The 20,918-nt window shown below is 27.2% G+C and overlaps 1 protein-coding gene across 1 annotated transcript in view; it reads right to left on the bottom strand.

Annotated features, from left to right (window-relative positions):
• LOC107453882 (uncharacterized) overlaps positions 1 to 20,784 on the bottom strand; it is a 27,573-nt gene extending 6,789 nt beyond the window's left edge. The window contains exon 1 of the mRNA XM_071184499.1: positions 20,623 to 20,784. Coding sequence (XP_071040600.1) covers positions 20,623 to 20,784 — 162 coding nt within the window. The remainder of the gene's footprint in view (positions 1 to 20,622) is intronic.
• Between the last annotated feature and the right edge of the window lie 134 nt (positions 20,785 to 20,918).

Genomic DNA, 20,918 nt, shown 5'->3' with positions numbered 1-20,918 from the left:
CTAGGTGGCGCACAAGGTGTATTTAATAAATCTACATGTACACCCCTGCTGGCAACCATTTTTATGTACTTTTGAAAGAGTTACATCACAAAAGATATTTCCACTCTACGTAAGTGCTTTTTTTGGTATTAGAATATTATATTGTAACAAAGTAATTTTGTTTAAACAAATAGAAAATATTAACCGAATATGTAAGTGGACACCTTAATTAACATTTCAAAAAAAAAAGATTAGTTTTGTTAATTAACTAGCATTGTTTTTAACAAATGAAGCTGAAATGGCGTCTTGGGGACGATTGTAATAATAAGTAAAGGGACGATTGTAACAGCTGAAAATAAAATTCATAATTTCAATTGCAATTGTTTAACCCCTTAGGTCCCATTTCTTATGTTTACAAATTACTTAACTCTTTAAGAACCACCAATAGTTTCCTATATCATTTATATTATGATGCAAGTGCATTATTTTATTTGTCACATTTCACAGCATAAATTAAAATTTTTAACCCCTTAAAGTTAAAAGTTTAACCCTTTAGGTCTCTGTTCATTATTATTTTTACTCCTAAAATATCACTACTATTTTATCAATAAAAAATATATCACAACTATAATATGTATAATTAACTATGTTTTAGTTGAATTTATGAACTCTTACAATTGACCTCGTAAGTGGGGACAATTGTAACAAGCGCACGACTGTCAAAAATTGTTAATAACTAATATAATAACATTTAAAATAAGGTTTTTTTTCTAGTAGAGGATAGTCTACTTTACTCGTCTGTCAATTAATACTAATAATATATTGGATTTCTTGTTAGTTAAAAATAGTTAAGTAAAAAAATGTTACAATTAACCCCACTCTCCCCTACTTAAAAACAAATTTTATAAATTTCGTCAAACTCTCGACATTTCTTTCCTTTAAACAAACAAATTGTTGAATTTTTAGAAAAAAAATCATGATGATACCTATTTGAAAAATGTTCTAACAGTAAAAAAATATTTGGAAAATAATTTAATAATACAGATTTAGTTATTCCTTAATGATAAACAACTGAATTTACTACATACCAAATACACAGTAAAATTTCTGCACCTACGACATATTATGCAATGCTATCATTTAATATTAAAATAAAAGCAGAACTAAGCTAAATGTAATGCAATGATTCTTAGAATATTAAAAAATAAGCGTTATTGATTGCGCAAAAAAGTGTAGCTGCGATTGCTCAATTGTTCCAAAGAAAAGGTATTGCACACACGGGTTTCTCATGGTTTTTTTTAAAATTCTGTGATTCCTCTAAAAAGTAATAAATATCAACAGCGATCACGAGAAACATAGTTTTGGTAAATTTTTTAATATGTTTGTTGTAGTTCTGAGATATTCAAAAACATGTAAGTTTGTTTTTAAATAATTATGACTATGTATAAAAGCCTTAATAAGCTTTTAATAGTTGGAAATAAATGTTAAGGAAAAAATATATAAAGTCAATAAATTTAAAATATTTAAAGTTAGTAAAAATGTGCTATTTCCTATTTTTCCCCCATCAAGTACAGAAATAATTACAAAGTCTGTCAACAGGTAGCATTGCTTGCTAGAAAAATTAAAAAGCAACGGTTTTTGCAGCATATCAGATTAATCATAATGAAGTATTTACACGAGAGTGGTTTATTTTGTCCCCAGACTGTTCCACATGTAAATAGTAGTTGCTTTGAAAACATTGTTTTATAGGTTTCTTTATTGGTAGCAGCGCCATCTTTTGACAGACAATACATTTTTATTTCTTCCTGTCAATAGCTTTTTTGCTTAACGTTAATGGGAAAGCTGCAAGTGACGTAGTGAGGGTATCTCGATCTTGATGAGTTTAAACGTGCCATTGGTTTACGTTAGCAACTGTTCTTCTCATTCTATTTCGAGTAAGCCAAGCCCGTCAAGTATCAGTTCTCTTTAGTGACACATTCTATATTCTTACACAAAGATTCTTCTACAAAAATTTCAATTCTTTCACCATAAATTTCTTACTTAAAAGACAGGCAAGAAGTTATATAGAACATTAGCAAACTAAATATGAATCGAAGTTGCCAGGTACACGAAACAAAAATATATCACGGCTACAATAGAATACATAAACAAATAATAAAACTAAGTTAATGTCATGCCTCCATATATGTTTTTATTGAACGTTTCATATTGCTATACGTTTGTATAATATTACATTGTTTCTCTATGTTAGTATAAAATGGTTGTTCATCATTTTTTTCATTGAATGCCCCATATTATATATATATTTTTTTTATGTTTGTATTCAAAATTTTATATTATATAGCTTAATGGTATATTTATTGAATGTTTTACACTACAACATTTTATGAAGTTTGTCATGCCTCCATGCTGTGATGGCGCTGTCATCAAGGTAGATGTTGTAAAAAAAAAGACAGGGGAGGGAATGTTTTGATTGAGAGCGGAAGTGTTAAAAAAGACGCATGCTTGTAGTTTTCTTCAGGTGGTTTGGTTATATTAATTTTCTTCAAACTTCATCTTTTTCCATTGTTAATAAATGTTTTTTTGTGCTGTAAACTGGTTACCATTTTCCTGACCAATTGTGTTTTTGGGAAGCATCTGAGTGAAGAAGGGAAAAGGAAGAAAAAATATACGTACTATCACAGTTAAGTAAAAGACGTAGATAAATAAATTGAATGTGTGACACGGCACTTTATTTAATTAATTTTAAGTTAATTAACATTCTAACTTATGTGGAGAAATTTAACTCAACTTTAACAAGCCATTTTGCTTATAAACGATTAGCTGGTGCTGACGACATAAGTCACATGTGTGGGTATGCATGGTCTTCTTCTTCTTCTTGAAGTGCACGTATCCTATTTTTGTGCCACTAAATCTACACTGTACTACTGGTGTACTTTGTAATAACACATTTCGCTACTATAAGTAACAATAAGATGCCACAAATAAAAAAACAAACCAATTTCGCATTTAGGACGAAGAATATTACTCAACCACCGCTTTAAATAATTTAGGACCAAGTTTCCAATAGCTTAATTTAGGTATTTATTCCTTAGTATAAGTTAAAAACCATAATATTAAAAATAAATTATAATTAAAGATTTCATTTTTTTGTTTAAATTCTTTAAGAAAAACCACATAAAGGGAATTAGAAAACAATTTCACGCTTCGCAATTGAAGACCTGAAATCGATTTAATGATTTAAACTTTCATCTGAAACTAAAACCATTGTTGCGTTGTAAAGCTTTTTACACCATTTCTTAACGTTTATAGTATTAACCCCAGTTTTTGTCTAAAAACCTTAATTCTAAGCACTCCGAGTGTTTTAAAGAATTAGTTTAACTAAATCATTTAAATTGCATAATACAATGCTTTTATTTTATTACTAAGTAGCAAAAAATAATGTGGTCACTAAACATTGAGGTATAAAACCATTAAATTATTTCAAAATGGTGATTTTTGATATCCTATCAGTAGAGACATTGGAATAGAAATGGTTAAGATAAATAAAGATAAATGCATTTCACTGGCTGGAAAAACAAAGAAACAATTACTTATTTTCAGTGAATTTCCTAGTTTTTAAATAAAAATAAGTAGTTTTTCTCAGAATATGGGGATTTACATATTTTTTAAACACAACAGTAAATCCATTGACTCAAGTGTTGCCAATTTCTGATAGACAAAAACCAAAAAATAAATAAATGAATAAATAAAAGAAATAAATAAATCGTGCCACGTAACACAAATTATATATTGATGCATGCATTCTAACAAAACTCATTTTTTTTTAAATTTCAAGTAATAATATATAATTACTATTAATTATAAAGAGGTTAAAAAGGATCATAAATTACGTAACCATATCCCTGCTTTAAATAATCCAAGTTTGATTATTTTCCAAACTTAATTTGCCTCTAGAATGAGATAAAATTGCTGTAAATTATAAAATAATTATGAATTTAAAAAACATCAATTACGCAAGCCTATCCCCGCTTTACATAATTCAAGACTGAACTCCCCCTCCCCCATATGCGATTTATCCCTAGAAGCCTAAACATGAGTTAGATAAAAACTATAGTTAAAATAAATTGCAATAAAAACATTTACTTACTTACGTCTGTAATCCTTAAATGATTATAAGGAAAGTGATAACATATGTTAATATGTAGAATGTTAAAATTTATACTTAACTACATACTTATAATCACAAAACAATTAATTAAAAATTATATCGAAAATAAGTACTTATTTTTGTCTGCGTTTTTGAAATAAACATAAGAAAAATAATCGAATTACGTTTACACGTAGAAAGTCAAGTAAGTTAAAGAAAGTTACGCAACTCTGGACTGCAGTACTCCCAGCAACTATCACTACATCCGAAAATATAAGTTAGATAAAAACAATTATTAACTAGAACATCTAAAATAAATTGTAACCAAAACTTATGCTTACTTTTGTCTGCGTCTTCAGCTCATAATATAAAAGTTGCAAGTTAAGTTTATGCGTAGAAAGCAAAGATTTAAATACGACCACACCTCCAGAATTCTGAAATTAAAAAAAATATTTTGAATAAGTGGTAATAAAAGCTTATCTCAAATAAACAAATTCAAAATAAACAATAAGACAATATATTCAATATATATTGTCTACGTTTATGAAATAAACATATGAAAAACGTTTAATCGTAGAAATGAAGGAAAAGTTACATGGAGTGCACCATCGTCTGAAACTACCACTACACCCCTAAATATAATTTCGATAAAAATAATTATTAACTGTCTATAAAATAATCTTATGCTTACATTTGTCCGATTTCTTCAAATGATGGTTTAAAAATTTTCACGTAAACCTCTTACAGATGCTAAAAGTAGGATTGATACTTTAATTACGTCTGTACTTGTTCCAAGGATGTTTAGGATTCAAACAGGATGTGAGCAGCGTCTTTGAATCCCCTATTGTCCATATATGGAATATAAATGCTTAAAAATGAAATAAAAAATGAATCAAGTGAAAAACAGTTGGAGAGTTTTGTCTATAAAAATCAATAAATTAACAATATGACAAAATACTGAGAAGTCTCTTTTTTTATATTCGTAAAAAGGATTAATAGTTTTTTTCCTTTTTAATTTTTTGTTTCGTAAAATCACGGGGTTGAAAGAGTCGTCAATGACTAATACCAGAAAGCTAATACTTCTACGTTTATTTAGAAGTCTGGTTTCGGAATTGGATTGCAATAAATACTCAGTAGATATTTTTTGATTTATTGAAATAATCGAAACTGAAATGTGTTTATGGTTAATACGGCATTAGAATTGAATATATCTGCGCTTGAAATAAGAATGCGTTCGTAAAGTGTAATTTAGATGCGTAAAGATTTTTGCAGAAGAAAAAAATAAACACAAGCTACGAAACTAATACTAGTGCTTTCAAGAGACCAGAACTATTATTTTTAGAATAAGATATTTCATTTTATACTTTAACTCAGGGGTTTCCAACTTACATGAGGCCGGGGCCTGCAATTAAAAACACTAAACAACAATTTAATCATTTTATCAAAATTTTATATAGGACTCCTTTATGTTTGAAGGAACATTAAATATCACTCTCAGATTTTTATCAAGTTATACAAAACAAAAGTATTGAATTACAAATTAAAATATGAAGTAGATTTTAACCGGAGATATAAATTTTTTGCGCCGCGTTGGTGTGTTAAATTTTACAGAAACGAAGAAATTAGTTTTTTTTTTTTACCAAGAAAAGTACTTTAAACCCGTATAGATTTTTTACAAAAATTGTCCACAAAAAATGACAACTAATATATTTTAGTTCGCGAACCACAAAAAAAAAGGCTTGGTGGGCCTGATATGGCCCGCGGTGGGATTTTCATATTCGATTTAATTTGTTTTGGAGCTATTTTGACACATTTTTGCCCAATTTTAAGAATTCCGTTTAACCGCGTGCTTTTAAGTTATTGAAAATAGGCTTAATTATCAATGCAATTCATTACGATTTGCAAAAAAGTGCATATTTAAATTAGTTAGAGGGTATATAAGTTTTTTAAAGTATAGGAAATACAAGGGATACAAAAGTTTCAAATTCATAAGGAATTAATGGTGCTGTTAAAAAACAAACAAGCGTGACGTTGGTTTATTGAAATATTATTTACGTTAGTTGTGAATGTAAACGTTTATTGTTATTTATCACGTTACGTTGTCTAACGTTTATTAAAGTATTTTTAGTCCTTAAAAAACGTTTTGTTTTGCTATTTTGATAACAAATACTATACCTGAGTTTGAGAAGTAAATAATTATTCGATACCAAACCAAAATATTTATGAATTTTAATGCAAAATATTCTTTATGAATNATGAGGCCGGGGGCCGCAATTAAAAACACCAGTCCAATGGCGGGCCGCAACTTTATCAAACTTTTATATAGGACTCTTTAATGTTTGAAGGAACATTAAATATTGCTGTCAGATTTTTATCTAGTTGTACAAAAAGTATTGAGTTACAAATTATAATCCATATTTTCTTGAATAACTATTTTTTTATAAGCAAAACCTGAGAAATTTTTTTTTGCAACCTTATTATGTTAAATTTCACAGAAACGAAGAAATTAGATTTTTTTAACGAAAGAAAAGTATTTTAAACTCATATAGATTTTTAAACCCATATAGAAAATTGTCCTCAAAAAATGACAACAAATATATTTTAGTTCGGAGGGTCGGATGCGGCCCGGGGGCCGCCAGTTCGAAATCACTGATTTAGAAACTAGGAGTATGATGTATATAAATATAAAGAAAGCGGGGAAGATTTTGTTTTAATAATCGGCAAATTTTCAAGGAAACATCTTAAAATATTTTGTGATTCAAGCATTTTTAAAAAAACTAAATATAAGTTTAAAGAGAATAAAAAAAAAAACTTTAAAAAGAATTTGTTCAATTTTAAATACAGTATACTCTATTTAAGGCGGACAGAAAAGTGTTACTGTTTTAGACAATATGTATGAGTATATGCTATTTCAGTTTTAAATATATGGGATTTTCATATTCGATTTAATTTGTTTTGGAGCTATTATGACACATTTTTGCCAAATTTTAAGAATCCCTTTTAACCGCGTGCTTTTAAGTTATTGAAAATATGCCTAATTATCAATGCAATTTACGATTTGCAAAAAAGTGCATATTTGAATTAGTTAGAGGGTATATAAGTTTCTTAAAGTATAGGAAATACAAGGGGAACAAAAGTTTCAAATTCATAAGGAATTAATGGTGCTGTTGAAATACAAACAGACGTGACGTTGGTTAAAGCATTGTTCATGTTTATTGTGAATGTAAACGTTTATTGTTATTACGTTACGCTATCTAACGTTTTTTAAAGTATTTTTAGTCCTTAAAAATGTTTTGTTTTGCTATTTTGATAACAAATATTATACCTGAGTTTGAGAAGTAAATAATTATTCGATACCAAACCAAAATATTTATGAATTTTAATGCAAAATATTTTTTATGAATTTTAATTTCAATATTTTAATGAATTTTAATTTTAATATTTTTATGAATTTTAATTTTAATATTTTTTATGAATTTTAATTTAAATATTTTTTATGAATTTTAATTTTAATATTTTTATGAATTTTAATTTAAATATTTTTTATGAATTTTAATTTCAATATTTGTATGAATTTTAATTTTAATATGTTTCATGAATTTTAATTTTAATATTTTTATGAATTTTAATTTTAATATTTATGAATTTAATTTCCTCTATAGTTTGTTAACGATCTTCCAATAATTCACAACGTCCCACAATCATCTATAATCTTGTTGCAAAGACCCCTCTAAATTTTTTCAGCATTCAATAGACTGCATTGTATTCTTTGAAACCTATGTTATAAAGACAAAAAAATCAATCATACCTATTTTAATTAAAAACTTTTAAAAGTAACTGTGCTACATTTACTTGTCTTAAATTGAAGGTGAAAAAAATCCCTTTTGAAACTTTATTTTCGTTGAAAATATTGATTTCTATTCAAAGTTTAAATTTTTTTTATTTTTAAAGAATTTTTTGATGAATGGTGTAAGGATTCCTTCTTTTATCTCTCATTAATTATTCTCACGAAGAATTTAAGGTCGCTAAGATGGGCTATCAATTTTACATAAGCTTCTAAGATTTTTTTAAAAGCAAAAAAAAGAAATAAAATAAAATAAAGCGAAAGTTAAAACTATCAAATATATGCGTATCTTATTTAAAATCGTAATTTAAAACCTTAGCTTATCAAATAAAAGAACTTTTGAGCTCATGAAAAATTGATAGGTTTGTAGTAGATTTGAATTATTCTAAGCTTTTTCAATTTTTATTTCTTAGTTTTTATCTGCATTATTTTCAATTGCGATTTAAAGATTAAAAAAAAGTTACTTAATGTCTTGCTGCTTAAGGAATCATTAATATAGATTTTAAATTATAAAAACATAGGACTAGGGGAATTTTTAAGGCTAGGTGTTTCTGAATAAATTACTTCAGAAACTTTTAAAGAGCTTCCTAAAGTAACTTGTTATTTTTGAGTTTTATTTTTTTATTATATCCTTATTAGTCAATGATTTTATTTGATATAAGTTTGAATAAAAAAACAAACTAGTTTTGGATAATATTATTTGTTGTGTAAATAATAGCAACATTTTATATAACCTCACAAATTTGAAAATATTTGTGTAGTTTTGTAAATATTCTTCTGTTATGAGGCTAAATATCTCAAAAGGACCTTAAACACGAAATTAGAAAATGTACAAAGAAGTGTTGTAATTCTAACGCAATTTAGAGATAAAATAGCTTCTGATGTATTTAAATAAATAATCCCAAGAAAATTTCACCGATAAAATATTAAATACTTCATTTGCTTCGAAAATATACAAATTGGAAATAAAATTCGACATGTTTCAAGCTCTCGAAAACAGGCGCTCATTGGCAGGACTTGTCAGACGTGAATGAGAAGAAACAAAAGTGATTTGAAATATAAATAAAATTGCAAACGAGAAATGGAAAAATAAAGGTGAAAACTAGAAAAGCCATAGTAGGAGGAGCCGAGGGAGAAAGGAGAGGAAAAGCAGAAGAAAAAAAAAATTAATAAATAAAACACTGTGCTTGAAAGGGGAAAAGTAGGGTAAAATGCTTTTCCACGTGTTATGGAGAGGTGGTAAGGAACTAATGTCGTTAACAAGGGAATCAGCATTTATGAGAATAAAACAACATTCCAGGGTAACAAAATGAGATGATGTGACTAGGGTGGAAATAATTTTGCCATTATCGAAATTGAATAAATGCTTCTTCTGACCTCTTGTAGCTTCTCGTTAACTTTTCCCAATTCTGGAAAATGGGTGACTGTTTTTGAGCGCCTTAAACATGAAGACTGTTATTTCTAATTTGTATATTTTTGAAGCGGATGAAGTTTTTAATCTAGTAATGCTTAATGTATCTCTTATAAAAGTCTCGGTTTTGTGACATTTTTGCTGACTTGGCGATTATTTCGGTGAAGAAATGATTGTTCTGGAAAATTCAAAGCGATAGCTCCGATATATACGATGTTATGCGAAAATAGTCTAGAAAATTCCCGGTTTCATTGGCAAGCAATATAAATTCGCAAAGTAGATTATTAGTCTGCTTGTGACTTCAATAATGTGCGAGTCTCAAGTAATTGCATTCTACCGCCTGAGGCTTTGCTGCCTGTGTTGGCTGCATTATGTAGTTATTTGAGTTGTAATTCACTGCTAGAAATGGCCGTATTTTCTGACACATTTTGTTAATAAATTAGCACATAGAGTCTTTAAGTACTGTTTTATTCATCACCAATCAAAATGAATCCCTCTGCAATATTGATAAAATCCGTTTAATTCAGTTTAGCAAAAACTATTAGCTGGGTTATTATAATTTTTTTTGCAGCCATGTACTTATATGTTTGAAAATGTGAAACAAGTCTCACTTTGTTTTTTTTTTTTTTCAAATCAGCTTTAAAGTAATTAAATAGTTTGTATAGATGGGAGGTGACTAAGTTACCTCTGAAGCTCAAGAGCCATTAATGGGTACATTATTAATCTGCTATTTAACTGATTTGCTCAAGTGAAGAATCAAGGGTTTTTCGACTTTTACATATGCAATGTGCACATTAACGACTGTATCGTTAAAGTTTAAAAGTTTCTTTGTCCCATTCAATTAATTTGTAGATTATTTTGAATGACATTATGTTAGTTTTCTTAATTGTAAATATATTTTAAACCTTTAGATTCTTACAATTACAGTTTTTAAAGTGATTGATGATTGATTCTATCACCTAGCTTATAAATTATTTTGAATGCCGTTAGGTTAATTTACTTAATTGTGTTAAGATTTCAAACCATTTGATTTTCGAAATTATAATTTTTTTAAAGTGATTGATGATTGATTATATCAACTTACTTGTTAATTGATTTAAATAACAGTGTGTTACTTAATTGTGATAAGATTTGAAGTAATTTGATTCTTGAAATTATAGTTTTTAAAGTTATTGATGATTGATTCTATCAACTGATTTGTTGATTGTTTGAAATGATACTATGTTAATTTGCTTAGTTGAAATAATATTTCAGACATTTGGATTATTTCAATTATAGTTTTTAAATTCATAGATGATTGATTATATCAACTAATTTGTTGATTGTTTGATTGTAGTTACTTGATTTTTAGATAACTAGGTGTATCTATTACTATAGCTAGCATCTATCTTTTAAAAGGTTGTGGCTTCAGCAAAGATGTTAAATATTTAGTTTAACGAGTGCCTAGAAGGTACAGCGAAGACTATCTAAGTAATTTAAAAACTGAAACAATTGTTTAAACTTTAACGAATCACACTAGTTAATCTGTCCAATAACAAAGAAATCTGTGAAATAACTGATTTTAACACGTTATTGGTAACAACTGCATTTGTAATCTAACACATACTAGTTCAGTGTTGAAATTGTTTATTTAATAATTCATTTTGAAACAAATAGAAATAATGATTTAAGTTTCATGATATCTTAAAATAAGAAATGGTGAATTAAGTAGGAAATAAAAATGGTTTGAATTTTAAAACGCATGCATAAATTTCAAGCTTTAATATCTCTGAAGATTTATTAGATTGCCTCAAAATAATTAGTTACTAATAAAAATAATCTCCCAATTAAGGCAAGAATATTTTCTAAATTAAAAGATTCTTATTCTTTTAATAAAATCAATTTAGATAACTAAAGAAAGAAGGTATCCTTGGCAACTAATACTTCGATTAATAAGAATTTAACCTAGTCATACATTCTCTTATGAAACTAAAACAAGATTCTTCAGTAATTGGATGTTTCCTTTTCCTTTAACTAATACATTCATACTTTGAATAAATAATGATCTTATAAGAATCACGGAGTAATATTTAAAAGAGTCGAAACTTGGTAGAATTCAATTTAATTATATAAAGAATTATAAAAAATTTGTGTATTTCAAAATTAGTTAATGATTCAGAATTTTTAAGTTCTTGATTAAATTTCATTTTCAAAAAAGGTTTTAAAAGTCAACATTTGTCTTTACAGGATTGTCACGGGCACAGTTCGGAATTTCTCGGCAAAAATTGTTAATAACAATTTATTTAATAATTATTTAACTATATCCAACCATAACAATCTAATAACCATAAAAATGATGCTATTGAAACTGTTGATATTCAAACTGAGTTGATACTACAATATTTTTTTTAATTTCTTTTATATATGAAGAGTTTCCAGTGTCCTGCGCTCTTTAATTGGTGACAGTGAACCATAAGAATGCGAAACTATCATTCATGCATAAATGGCGTGGCACTTACAGAGCTCCAATGTCCGTCTAAGTTTCATTTTTATGCTTTAGAAACTATACTAGTCGTAAATGGTTACGAAACCGAATAGTTTTGTATTCACGGTTTTTTAACCGTAATTGTTGTAAACGGTTTCAAAACTGTAAAGGTAAAAATTGTTCTTTATCATAAACTTGAAGGTTAATTTAGAGTTTTATAAACCACATCATCGCTTAGTGATCTGAATACTTAGAGATTGCCTGAAAAATCAGATTTGTAATACACTGTTTAAGTATGAGTATATTACAGATGTAATTATGCATGTTATGATGTAATTATGATTAGGATAAATGATGCAATTATGTCATGATGCAATTATGTAGATGTAATTATTTACGAGTCCGGGACTTTGACACGTAAAGATTATGCTTATTAAAGAAAGGAAAAGTAAGTAAGAAATTCCTCGTTTAATTTCTAACTTAGGGTTGAACGTTGAAAAAGCGCCTTTACAAGCTTTTTGAACTGTATTTTCTTAATTACGCATTTTGAGTTGTATTAATTTTCTTAAATACGCTTATTGAGCTGTATTAATTTTCTAAAATACGTATTTTGAGCTGTATTAATTTTCTTAAATGACCTTTTTCAGCTGTGTCCATTTTCTTAAACACATTTTTTGATCTACGTCCAGAATAAAAAGATTACCAACGATATATGCTAACGGCTAAGTGCAGAAATCTCTTATTTTTAGCTAATAGAGGGGTGATTGCACCAAGATTATAGCTGATTGAGGGGTGTCGGGTATTTCTAGAAGATCATTAACAAACTACAGAGGAAATAATTATTAAGCACCAATTATCAGTGACTTAGCTAATGAGTTGATTAACCGTTAAATTTCCAAAGATTCTATAATTTCTGAGATTACCTAGATAATCTGGACATTGCCTACTAGGCACTCGTTAAAGTGAAATAAAGAGCTGCGTTTCTGTTTTCTTAAATTAACGTTGTGTTGTTCATTTATGAATGATGTTTTTTGTTTATTATGTTATTTACTTGTTTATAATGACTACTTGAAAAATCAGTGTCGTACGTCCAAACAACTAACACTTTAATTTATATAATCATTCATCAATCACTTTAAAAAAATATTATACAAAGAGAATCAAAATGTTAAAAGTATTATGAAAATATTGGAGATTAATGTAATGATATTATTTATTTTCCAATATCTAAGGAATCAAATTACTGCAATAAATCAATCAACACATCAGTTAATAGAACAAATCATCAATCTCTGTAAAATATATAATACAAAGAGAGTCAAGTGATTAAAAGTATTATTACAATTATTGAGATTAACAGAATGTCATTATTTACGTTCAGTATCTAAAGAATCAAATTCAAACAATCAATCAATCAACACCTTAGTTTATTGAATCATTCATCAATCACTTTAAAAAATATAATATAAAAAGAATCAATTGGTTAAAAGTATTATTACAATCTTGGAGATTAATATAGTGATATCATTTATTTTACAATATCTAAAGAATCAAATTACTACAATAAATCAATCAACACATCAGTTGAATGAACAAATCATCAATCTCTGTAAAATATATAGTACAAAGAGAGTCAAGTGATTAAAAGTATTATTACAATTATTGAGATTAACAGAATGTCATTATTTATGTTCAGTATCTAAAGAATCAAATTCCAAGAATCAATCAATCAACACCTTAATTTATTAAATCATTCATCAATCACTTTAAAAATATAATATAAAGAGAATCAATTGGTTAAAAGTATTATTACAATCATCAATATAATGATATTATTTTTTTACAATATCTAAAGAATCAAATTACTACAATAAATCAATCAACACATCAGTTGATAAAACAAATGATCAATCTCCTTAAAAATATATAATATAAAGAGAATCAAGCTGTTAAAAGTATTATTACAATTATGAAAATGAACATAATGTCCTTGTATATTTTCCAATATTTAAAGAATCAAATTATTACAACCAAACAATCAATACATCAGTTGATAGAATCATTCATCAATATCTTTAAAAATTATAGTACAAAGAGAATCAACTGGTTAAAAGTATTATTACAATCTTGGTGATTAATATAATATTATTTATTTTTCAATATTTAAAGAATCAAATTATTACAACTAAAGAATCAATACATTAGTTGATAGAATCATTCATTAATATCTTTAAAAATTATAATACAAAGATAATCATGCGGTTAAAAGTATTATTACAATTATAAAAAATTAACATAAAGTCAGAATTTATTTTCCAATAACTAAAGAATCAAATTACTGCAATCAAACATTAAACCCATTAGTTGATAGAATAAATCATCAATCACTTTATAAAATATAATACAAACAGAATCCAACGGTTAAAAGTATTATTACAATTATGGAGATTATTAAAATGACATTATTTATTTTCCATTATGACATTGTTACAATGATATTATTTATTATACTAAAGAATCAAATTACTACAATCAATCAATCAACACATTAGTTGATGGAATAAATCATCAATCACTTAAAAAAATATTATTGCAATTATGGAATTTAACTTAATGTCATTATTTACTTTCCAGTATCTTAAAAATAAAGTCAATAAACACAACTAAATAATCAATAAGCTAGTTGAAGGAGAGAAACAAACTTTTGAACTTTAATGATACGGAAAGAGATAATACGCACATCTGGGTTAACAGCGGAAAATTCTTGATTCCGCTTATCCTTGTTATTCCGCAGATTAGCTAGGTGATTGGCATAGAAACGGTTTTCGAGCTTTAACGTTAACATATATAAGACGTATTGGTCACATAGATTTAAATTATTGGTAGTATTAGTTTAAGTAAAAATTTTTTTTAAAGAATCGCAAAAGAATTATGGCAAATTCATGATAAATAATAACGTTGAAGAAATCACGTTTAAGATATTTATAATTAAAATAATTTCAGAGATTATTTCTCGTATGAGTTTGAAATCAGGTGTTTACCTGATTTCAAACTCTTACGAGTTATGAGAAGTACTTAATTGTTATAAGCTACAGATACAGATTAGCTACGTGATCGGCATAGAAACGGTTTTCGAGCTTTAACGTTAACATAGATAAGACGTATTGGTTACATAGATTTAAATTATTGATAGTATTAGTTTCAGTAAAATTTTTTTTTAAAGAATCACAAAAGAATTTTTACAAATTCATGATAAATAATAAGGTTGAAGAAATCACGTTTAAGATATTTATAATTAAAATAATTTCAGAGATTATTTCTCGTTAGAGTTTGAGATCAGGTGTTTACCTGATTTCAATCTCTTACGAGTTATGAAAAGTACTTGATTATTTTAAGAAATACTGAGAAAGGGCAGAAAAAATTGTAAAAGAGCTTTGAATTTATTACTGAAAACCATCGAATTTCATATCAAACTTTATAATTTAATTGTTTAAATTTTTCCTTAAAAAAATCGCAAATATCAAAGTTCCTGATAAAGAAGGCAACTCTTTAAAGTGACCTTTCATAGTCCACAATTCTCGTCGTAATTTTACTTAGTGACGCATTCAAGGTAAAAATTGTAGTTTTCATTAATTTTCAATTTGATATTTATTTCAATATTGGCATAAGGAATTTTATATATGATTTTAAAACCAAAAAAACTATTTGCAAGAAAAAAAATAAACCTGCTTGGGTTTTGGTATTTCTCGTCATTGGTATCGTTTTTGTCAGTACTATTGTACTTAGTTAGTGAAATGCAAATAAATTAGCGCCTGCATTTAAGAATAATTAACAAATTTTAATTTATAAACTCGTTTTATACGTTTCAAAGCATTAAAAATTAAAAAAAAATTTAACTATGTTTTATTGGATTAGAGATTTTAATTTAATGTTAGTTTCTTGTAAATTCCAGAAAAAAAGAAAGTTAATCGAGGAAAATCACTGCTAAAAACACAAACAATACATTACTTTCAAGAAATTCTTCGATAATTGAAATTTTTTTTCTAAAGTGTTATGACCGCAGAAAATATGCAATAGCTTGTAAACTTTATTTCTAAGCCTAGTAATATTCTAAATTTATATCAATTTTTGTTTAATTTTTTTTACTTAATTGTACACCATTTTAATCAATTTAGTTTTGCATATTTCAAAGGTGCTATTTGTTGGAAATATTCACCCAATTTTAAAGGTTAAATTCAATTTTGTTTTAAGTCTATTGACGCAGATGGGACATTGGTGTCCCTTTTATAATTTTTTTCCCACTCTCCAATTACAAGCAAATATATATTTTTGTAATTTTTAATTATGAATAACTAGTCTGATAGTTACTAAAACAAATTTGTAAGATGATCGGAATTACATTTGTATCATATTCAAAAATTTGTCAATAATTGATTTTGTAAACTAAAGAAGTTTCTTTAATGAATAACTGTTTACCTTAGATCTAAATAACTGCAAATTTGAAAAATTATTATTTGAAATTGAGTTGTGTTTGGAAGATTGTGCTACAACGTAGAAAAAGATACCAGTGTTTCATGTGGTTATTCTTAACTACAAATTATTAAAATGCCAATTATAATATTTTTTATACTTATTTTGACTTAAATTGATATAAGATAATGATAAAGTAGAGTAGTTTAATACACATTCTGCGTCATAGGGATAATGCTGTGAAATTCGGAATAAAATCCCTCTTTTTTTAAAGTCGATCCTCGCAGAGTTGTTCCTCATTCAGGAAGTAATCATTTAAGTGACAATTATATTTAATGTTTCTTAATTAACTTTAATGTCACAAGTAGGCTTAACATGATTGTCATTACACAATACAAACTTATTAAAATGGTAATAGAACGCAGATTATTTCACATTTAATAACGTTACTCAACTAAACAAATTTAACAGAAACACGCTATGTAAAAGCAAATTTTTTTTACTATTTTAATAGGTTTCGCAAAGTAATTGAGCTTTTTATACTGTAATTTTAATTCATAAATTTTAAACATAGAAAATAGTGTCAAATTTTAATTGTCTTGTTGCACAGTCGATGACAAAAAAGGATCTTCCTGGGTATCTTCAATTCCACAATTCATAAATAGAGAATTTAGAAAAGTACATCATTCCTTCATTAATCATTCTCGTACAAAAGATGCTATTCATTCTAGAAGAAAAAAAAGAAGAAATATTGCAATTAAATATGAATAGCAAACATTTTGATATGTACACGCAACTATAATTAAATAAATTATCTCAATAAATTAAAAGCTTCAAACAAAGAGAAAGGGAACGTTCACATATAACATGAGAATATTTTGCAAATTTGTATTCCCTTTTCCCCCTTGACAGCAAAAATAAGCAATTTACAGCCCTCTTTCTTAAGTAACAAAACTTGGCCCCACTCTAGTTTTTGCTTTGACTGATTTCTGGATTTGGTTTCCGGTTTTAGGATTAATTTGAAATAAAAACAAATTGTATTAACAAAGTTGTCTTAGCAATTTTGAGTTGAATATTTTCTAGGAATCTTTTGTGTCCCGAAACTGCTGACCTCTAAACAATTGAAAGAAATTGTGTTCCTTTTTTTTCGTTCACCAAATTCAATTTTTATTCCGATTTAAATTTTTTTTCACTTGTAACTTTCTTTAAAACTGTTTTTATTTTATTTTTGAAATTTTTTTTGAAAATAAGGGGATTATAATGTTTTATGTAAGCATTTCTCATACCCTTCCCCTTTCCTTGTCTGCAAAAATAAGCAAATTACTCCCCCGTTAAGTGCTGACGTAATATTTGAAATCCATGCAATTTTTTATTTGCATGAAATAAAGTCAAAATATTTTGCATCATCAATTAAATGCTTTATTTTTGATGATGTACACTAGTGTCCAAAAGTTAAGTAACAGTAAGCAAGTCTAGTCCAAAAATATGCTTGAATTTCGGACTAATACTTATAATTTAGTATACAATAGTAACATCTAACTGAAATTTTAGAATTTTGTAATACAAAGTAGTGCTTTGAACATCGCGCAACTCAATTTTTTATTTCTATTGTACAAATTTTACATAATTCATATATGATTCATTCTAAAATAAAAAAAACATCTAATAGTAATTTAATCGAAAATATTTGCTAAAGTTTCTAGAGTTGTTAACTAGATGTCAGCACCAGTTACAACTGTAGAAAAAATCTGAAGTATTCTCCTAGAAATGAATTATTTCTCGTATTCGTAATAAAGTTTTTCAGAGAAGTGGAAAAAATAAATAAAAGGACAAATAAATAGATAAATAAAATAAAATTTTAATTGAAAAAATAATATTAGAATGAAATGACGGTTTTTCTGCTACAAATTAAATTTTACAAATTCGTTTTGTACTTTTATAAAAACGGACTCAGACTTTTAAATTAGAAAATGATGATGTAAAAAAATTGGCAAAATACAGAAAAATAAAGAAAAACGAAAAAATAAAATAAAATAAATCTATCTAAATGTTCCTTATTCAACGCTTTTGATATAAATCTGTAGAATCTTTGTCAATAAGCCTAGTTTATATTGCAAAATTATGACAATAAGAAAAAAAAGTACAAGGGTCTGACAAATTTCCAGTAAAGATCGCGTGATTAAGAACATCGACACTTGTATGATTTCCCAATGAAATTTGAGAATGTTTCCAATAGTTTCCCTTCTTTTCCACTCAATTTCTATCAACAATCAAACGGGTTTTTATAATTTTAATCACGTCATCCGATTTGTTAATGATTCATCTGGTTTTGATAAAATTTTGCTTTCCTTGAATATAAGTTTGTGGCACCTAATGTGATCACTTTTTGACAAAGTGTTTAGGCATGTAATTATGGGCGTTGGTTGCGGAATACGCTTTGTATTTTCGGACCTTCAACCATCATGTTCAATGCCAATATCGATGGCTGATTCGCATTAAACAGTTGATTTGCTTAAAAATATACTGCTCAAAGAAAAAATCCGGTGAAGTAAATAAAGTCTCCCCGTCAGAAAAACAATAATAATGAAGAAAGAAAAAATAATGAGCAAAATGCTATAAACAAAAAAAAAAATAGTTATAAGGAAAGACACCCAATGGCAAAAATAGCGAAAAGCTATAAGAAAAGAAGAAAAAAAATAATGGAAAAAAATAGCAAAAAGCTATATCAAAAAAAAAAAAAATTAACGAGCGAAATGCTAGGAAGAAAAAAAAAATATAATGAGCAAAAATTGAACTGAAATATATTAACAGCATGAATCAACTAGTGGTAATCGTTCATCGAATTCTATCACAGATAAAATTCTGGAAGGGGAGTAATATGGCGAAACTACCACTATAAATATTAAAATACGAATTCGTTAGTATATAAGACATGTTAACTTGATTCTAACTTGAGCTATCTTTTGATAGATGAAGGTTGACATAGTCTAAGATTAATTCCCCTCAAATTAAACGAAGTGAACTTTTTAATAACGTTTAATGAATGAATGATCAAATTTTAAAATTTTAATTTCTCAGGGTTTAAGTGTAGCGGATGCAAGGGTTAAGTTACGGAATCTGACACACAAGGACTTACTTTCTTGCATTTTATCGTTGATGAATGAGGTATATTAACCCTTTAAAATGTGGGGAAGGAGCGAAAAGTTGCTAAAAAATAGTAAATTAAAAAAAAATCTTTATTGCTATTGATGGACTATTTGACCGCTTTCGTCCTGTAGTTTCTTTCCTTGATCGAATCTATGAAAGCTTGAATAGAATAGAAGCCCGAAAATGAAATTTTAATTTTAGAAATATTGTATCCATGTATATTTATTTATTGTGTAATAAACTGTATATGAATTATTCAAAAAATCACTCAGTAATATTTCTGCAATGCACATCGCAACTTTTTGATACATTTAAGATTGATAATTTGAAAACAACGTTGGGTTCCATAGATTTTAGTTTCTCCAAATACTCGAAATTAAGAACTATTTCTTTTCTTTTTCGCCCCCTTTTTTTTTTGAAAAAAAAATGAAACACGTAACTCTAAGTTGCTTTTGTAAATACTATTATTGATAGATACAATTTTTTTTTTAGAAAAATACTACACATCCACCCTCGTTTTCCGCCCTTGATTTTTGCTGTCAAGGGGGCAGGAAGTGCAAAATTGACAAAATATTCTTACATAATATTTATACGTCCCCTTTCCCTTAGTTTGAAGTATTTAATTTATTGAGATAATTTATTTTCTTATAGTTGCGTGTCTATATAAAAATGTTAACCATTTAAATTTATTATATTTCTTTTATTATTATATTATTATATTTCTTTTTTAGTTATTATTATATTTCTTTTTTAAAAAGCATTATAAAAAGTATATAATAGTATTTAAAAGTATATAAAAAGTATTATTTTTTCAAGAGGATGCAAATAATAATTAAAAAGAAAACAAATCATAATATGGCTTAAAATCTTAAAACTCGTTTGATTACTGAGAAAAAAAAAATATTTGAAATAAGATTTGAGTCACCTTTAAATTTAGCTGGAAATCAAACTGGTTTTGATGTTGTTAATATCCCTTCATGACTAATACGTAAGATTTAAATATAAACTGAAAAAAACAGAAGAGCCATTACATTATGACCACCCTGCTAATAGCATATAGGACCATCTTTAGCCTTCAAAACTGCTAGCAGCCGCCGTGGCATTCATTCCACAAGGTGCTGATAGGTAGTCTGAGGTATCTGGTACCAAGTGCTCACCAAATGGTCCTGCAATTTCCTCACATTGCGAGGGGGAAGCGTTGCAGCACGAATTTGTTTTTCCAAGTAGGACCAAAAATGCTCTATTGGATTAAGGTCAGGTGAATTTGGGGGCCAAGGCGTGACTTGAAAATCACTGGAATGTTCCTCGAACCAATCCATGACGATTCAACCCTTATGACATGGTGCATTATCCTGTTGGTAAACACCATCCCCCGCAGGAAAAACTGTTGCCATGAATGGGTGAACCTGGTCTGCAACTATGTTCAAGTAGCTTACAGACGTCAGGGATTGTT

The sequence above is a fragment of the Parasteatoda tepidariorum genome, chromosome 8 (assembly GCF_043381705.1).
Source record: "Parasteatoda tepidariorum isolate YZ-2023 chromosome 8, CAS_Ptep_4.0, whole genome shotgun sequence".
Classification (NCBI taxonomy): Eukaryota; Metazoa; Arthropoda; class Arachnida; order Araneae; family Theridiidae; genus Parasteatoda; species Parasteatoda tepidariorum.
Note: the sequence above shows the minus strand (reverse complement) of the source record. Positions and strands in the feature narration are given on the sequence as shown.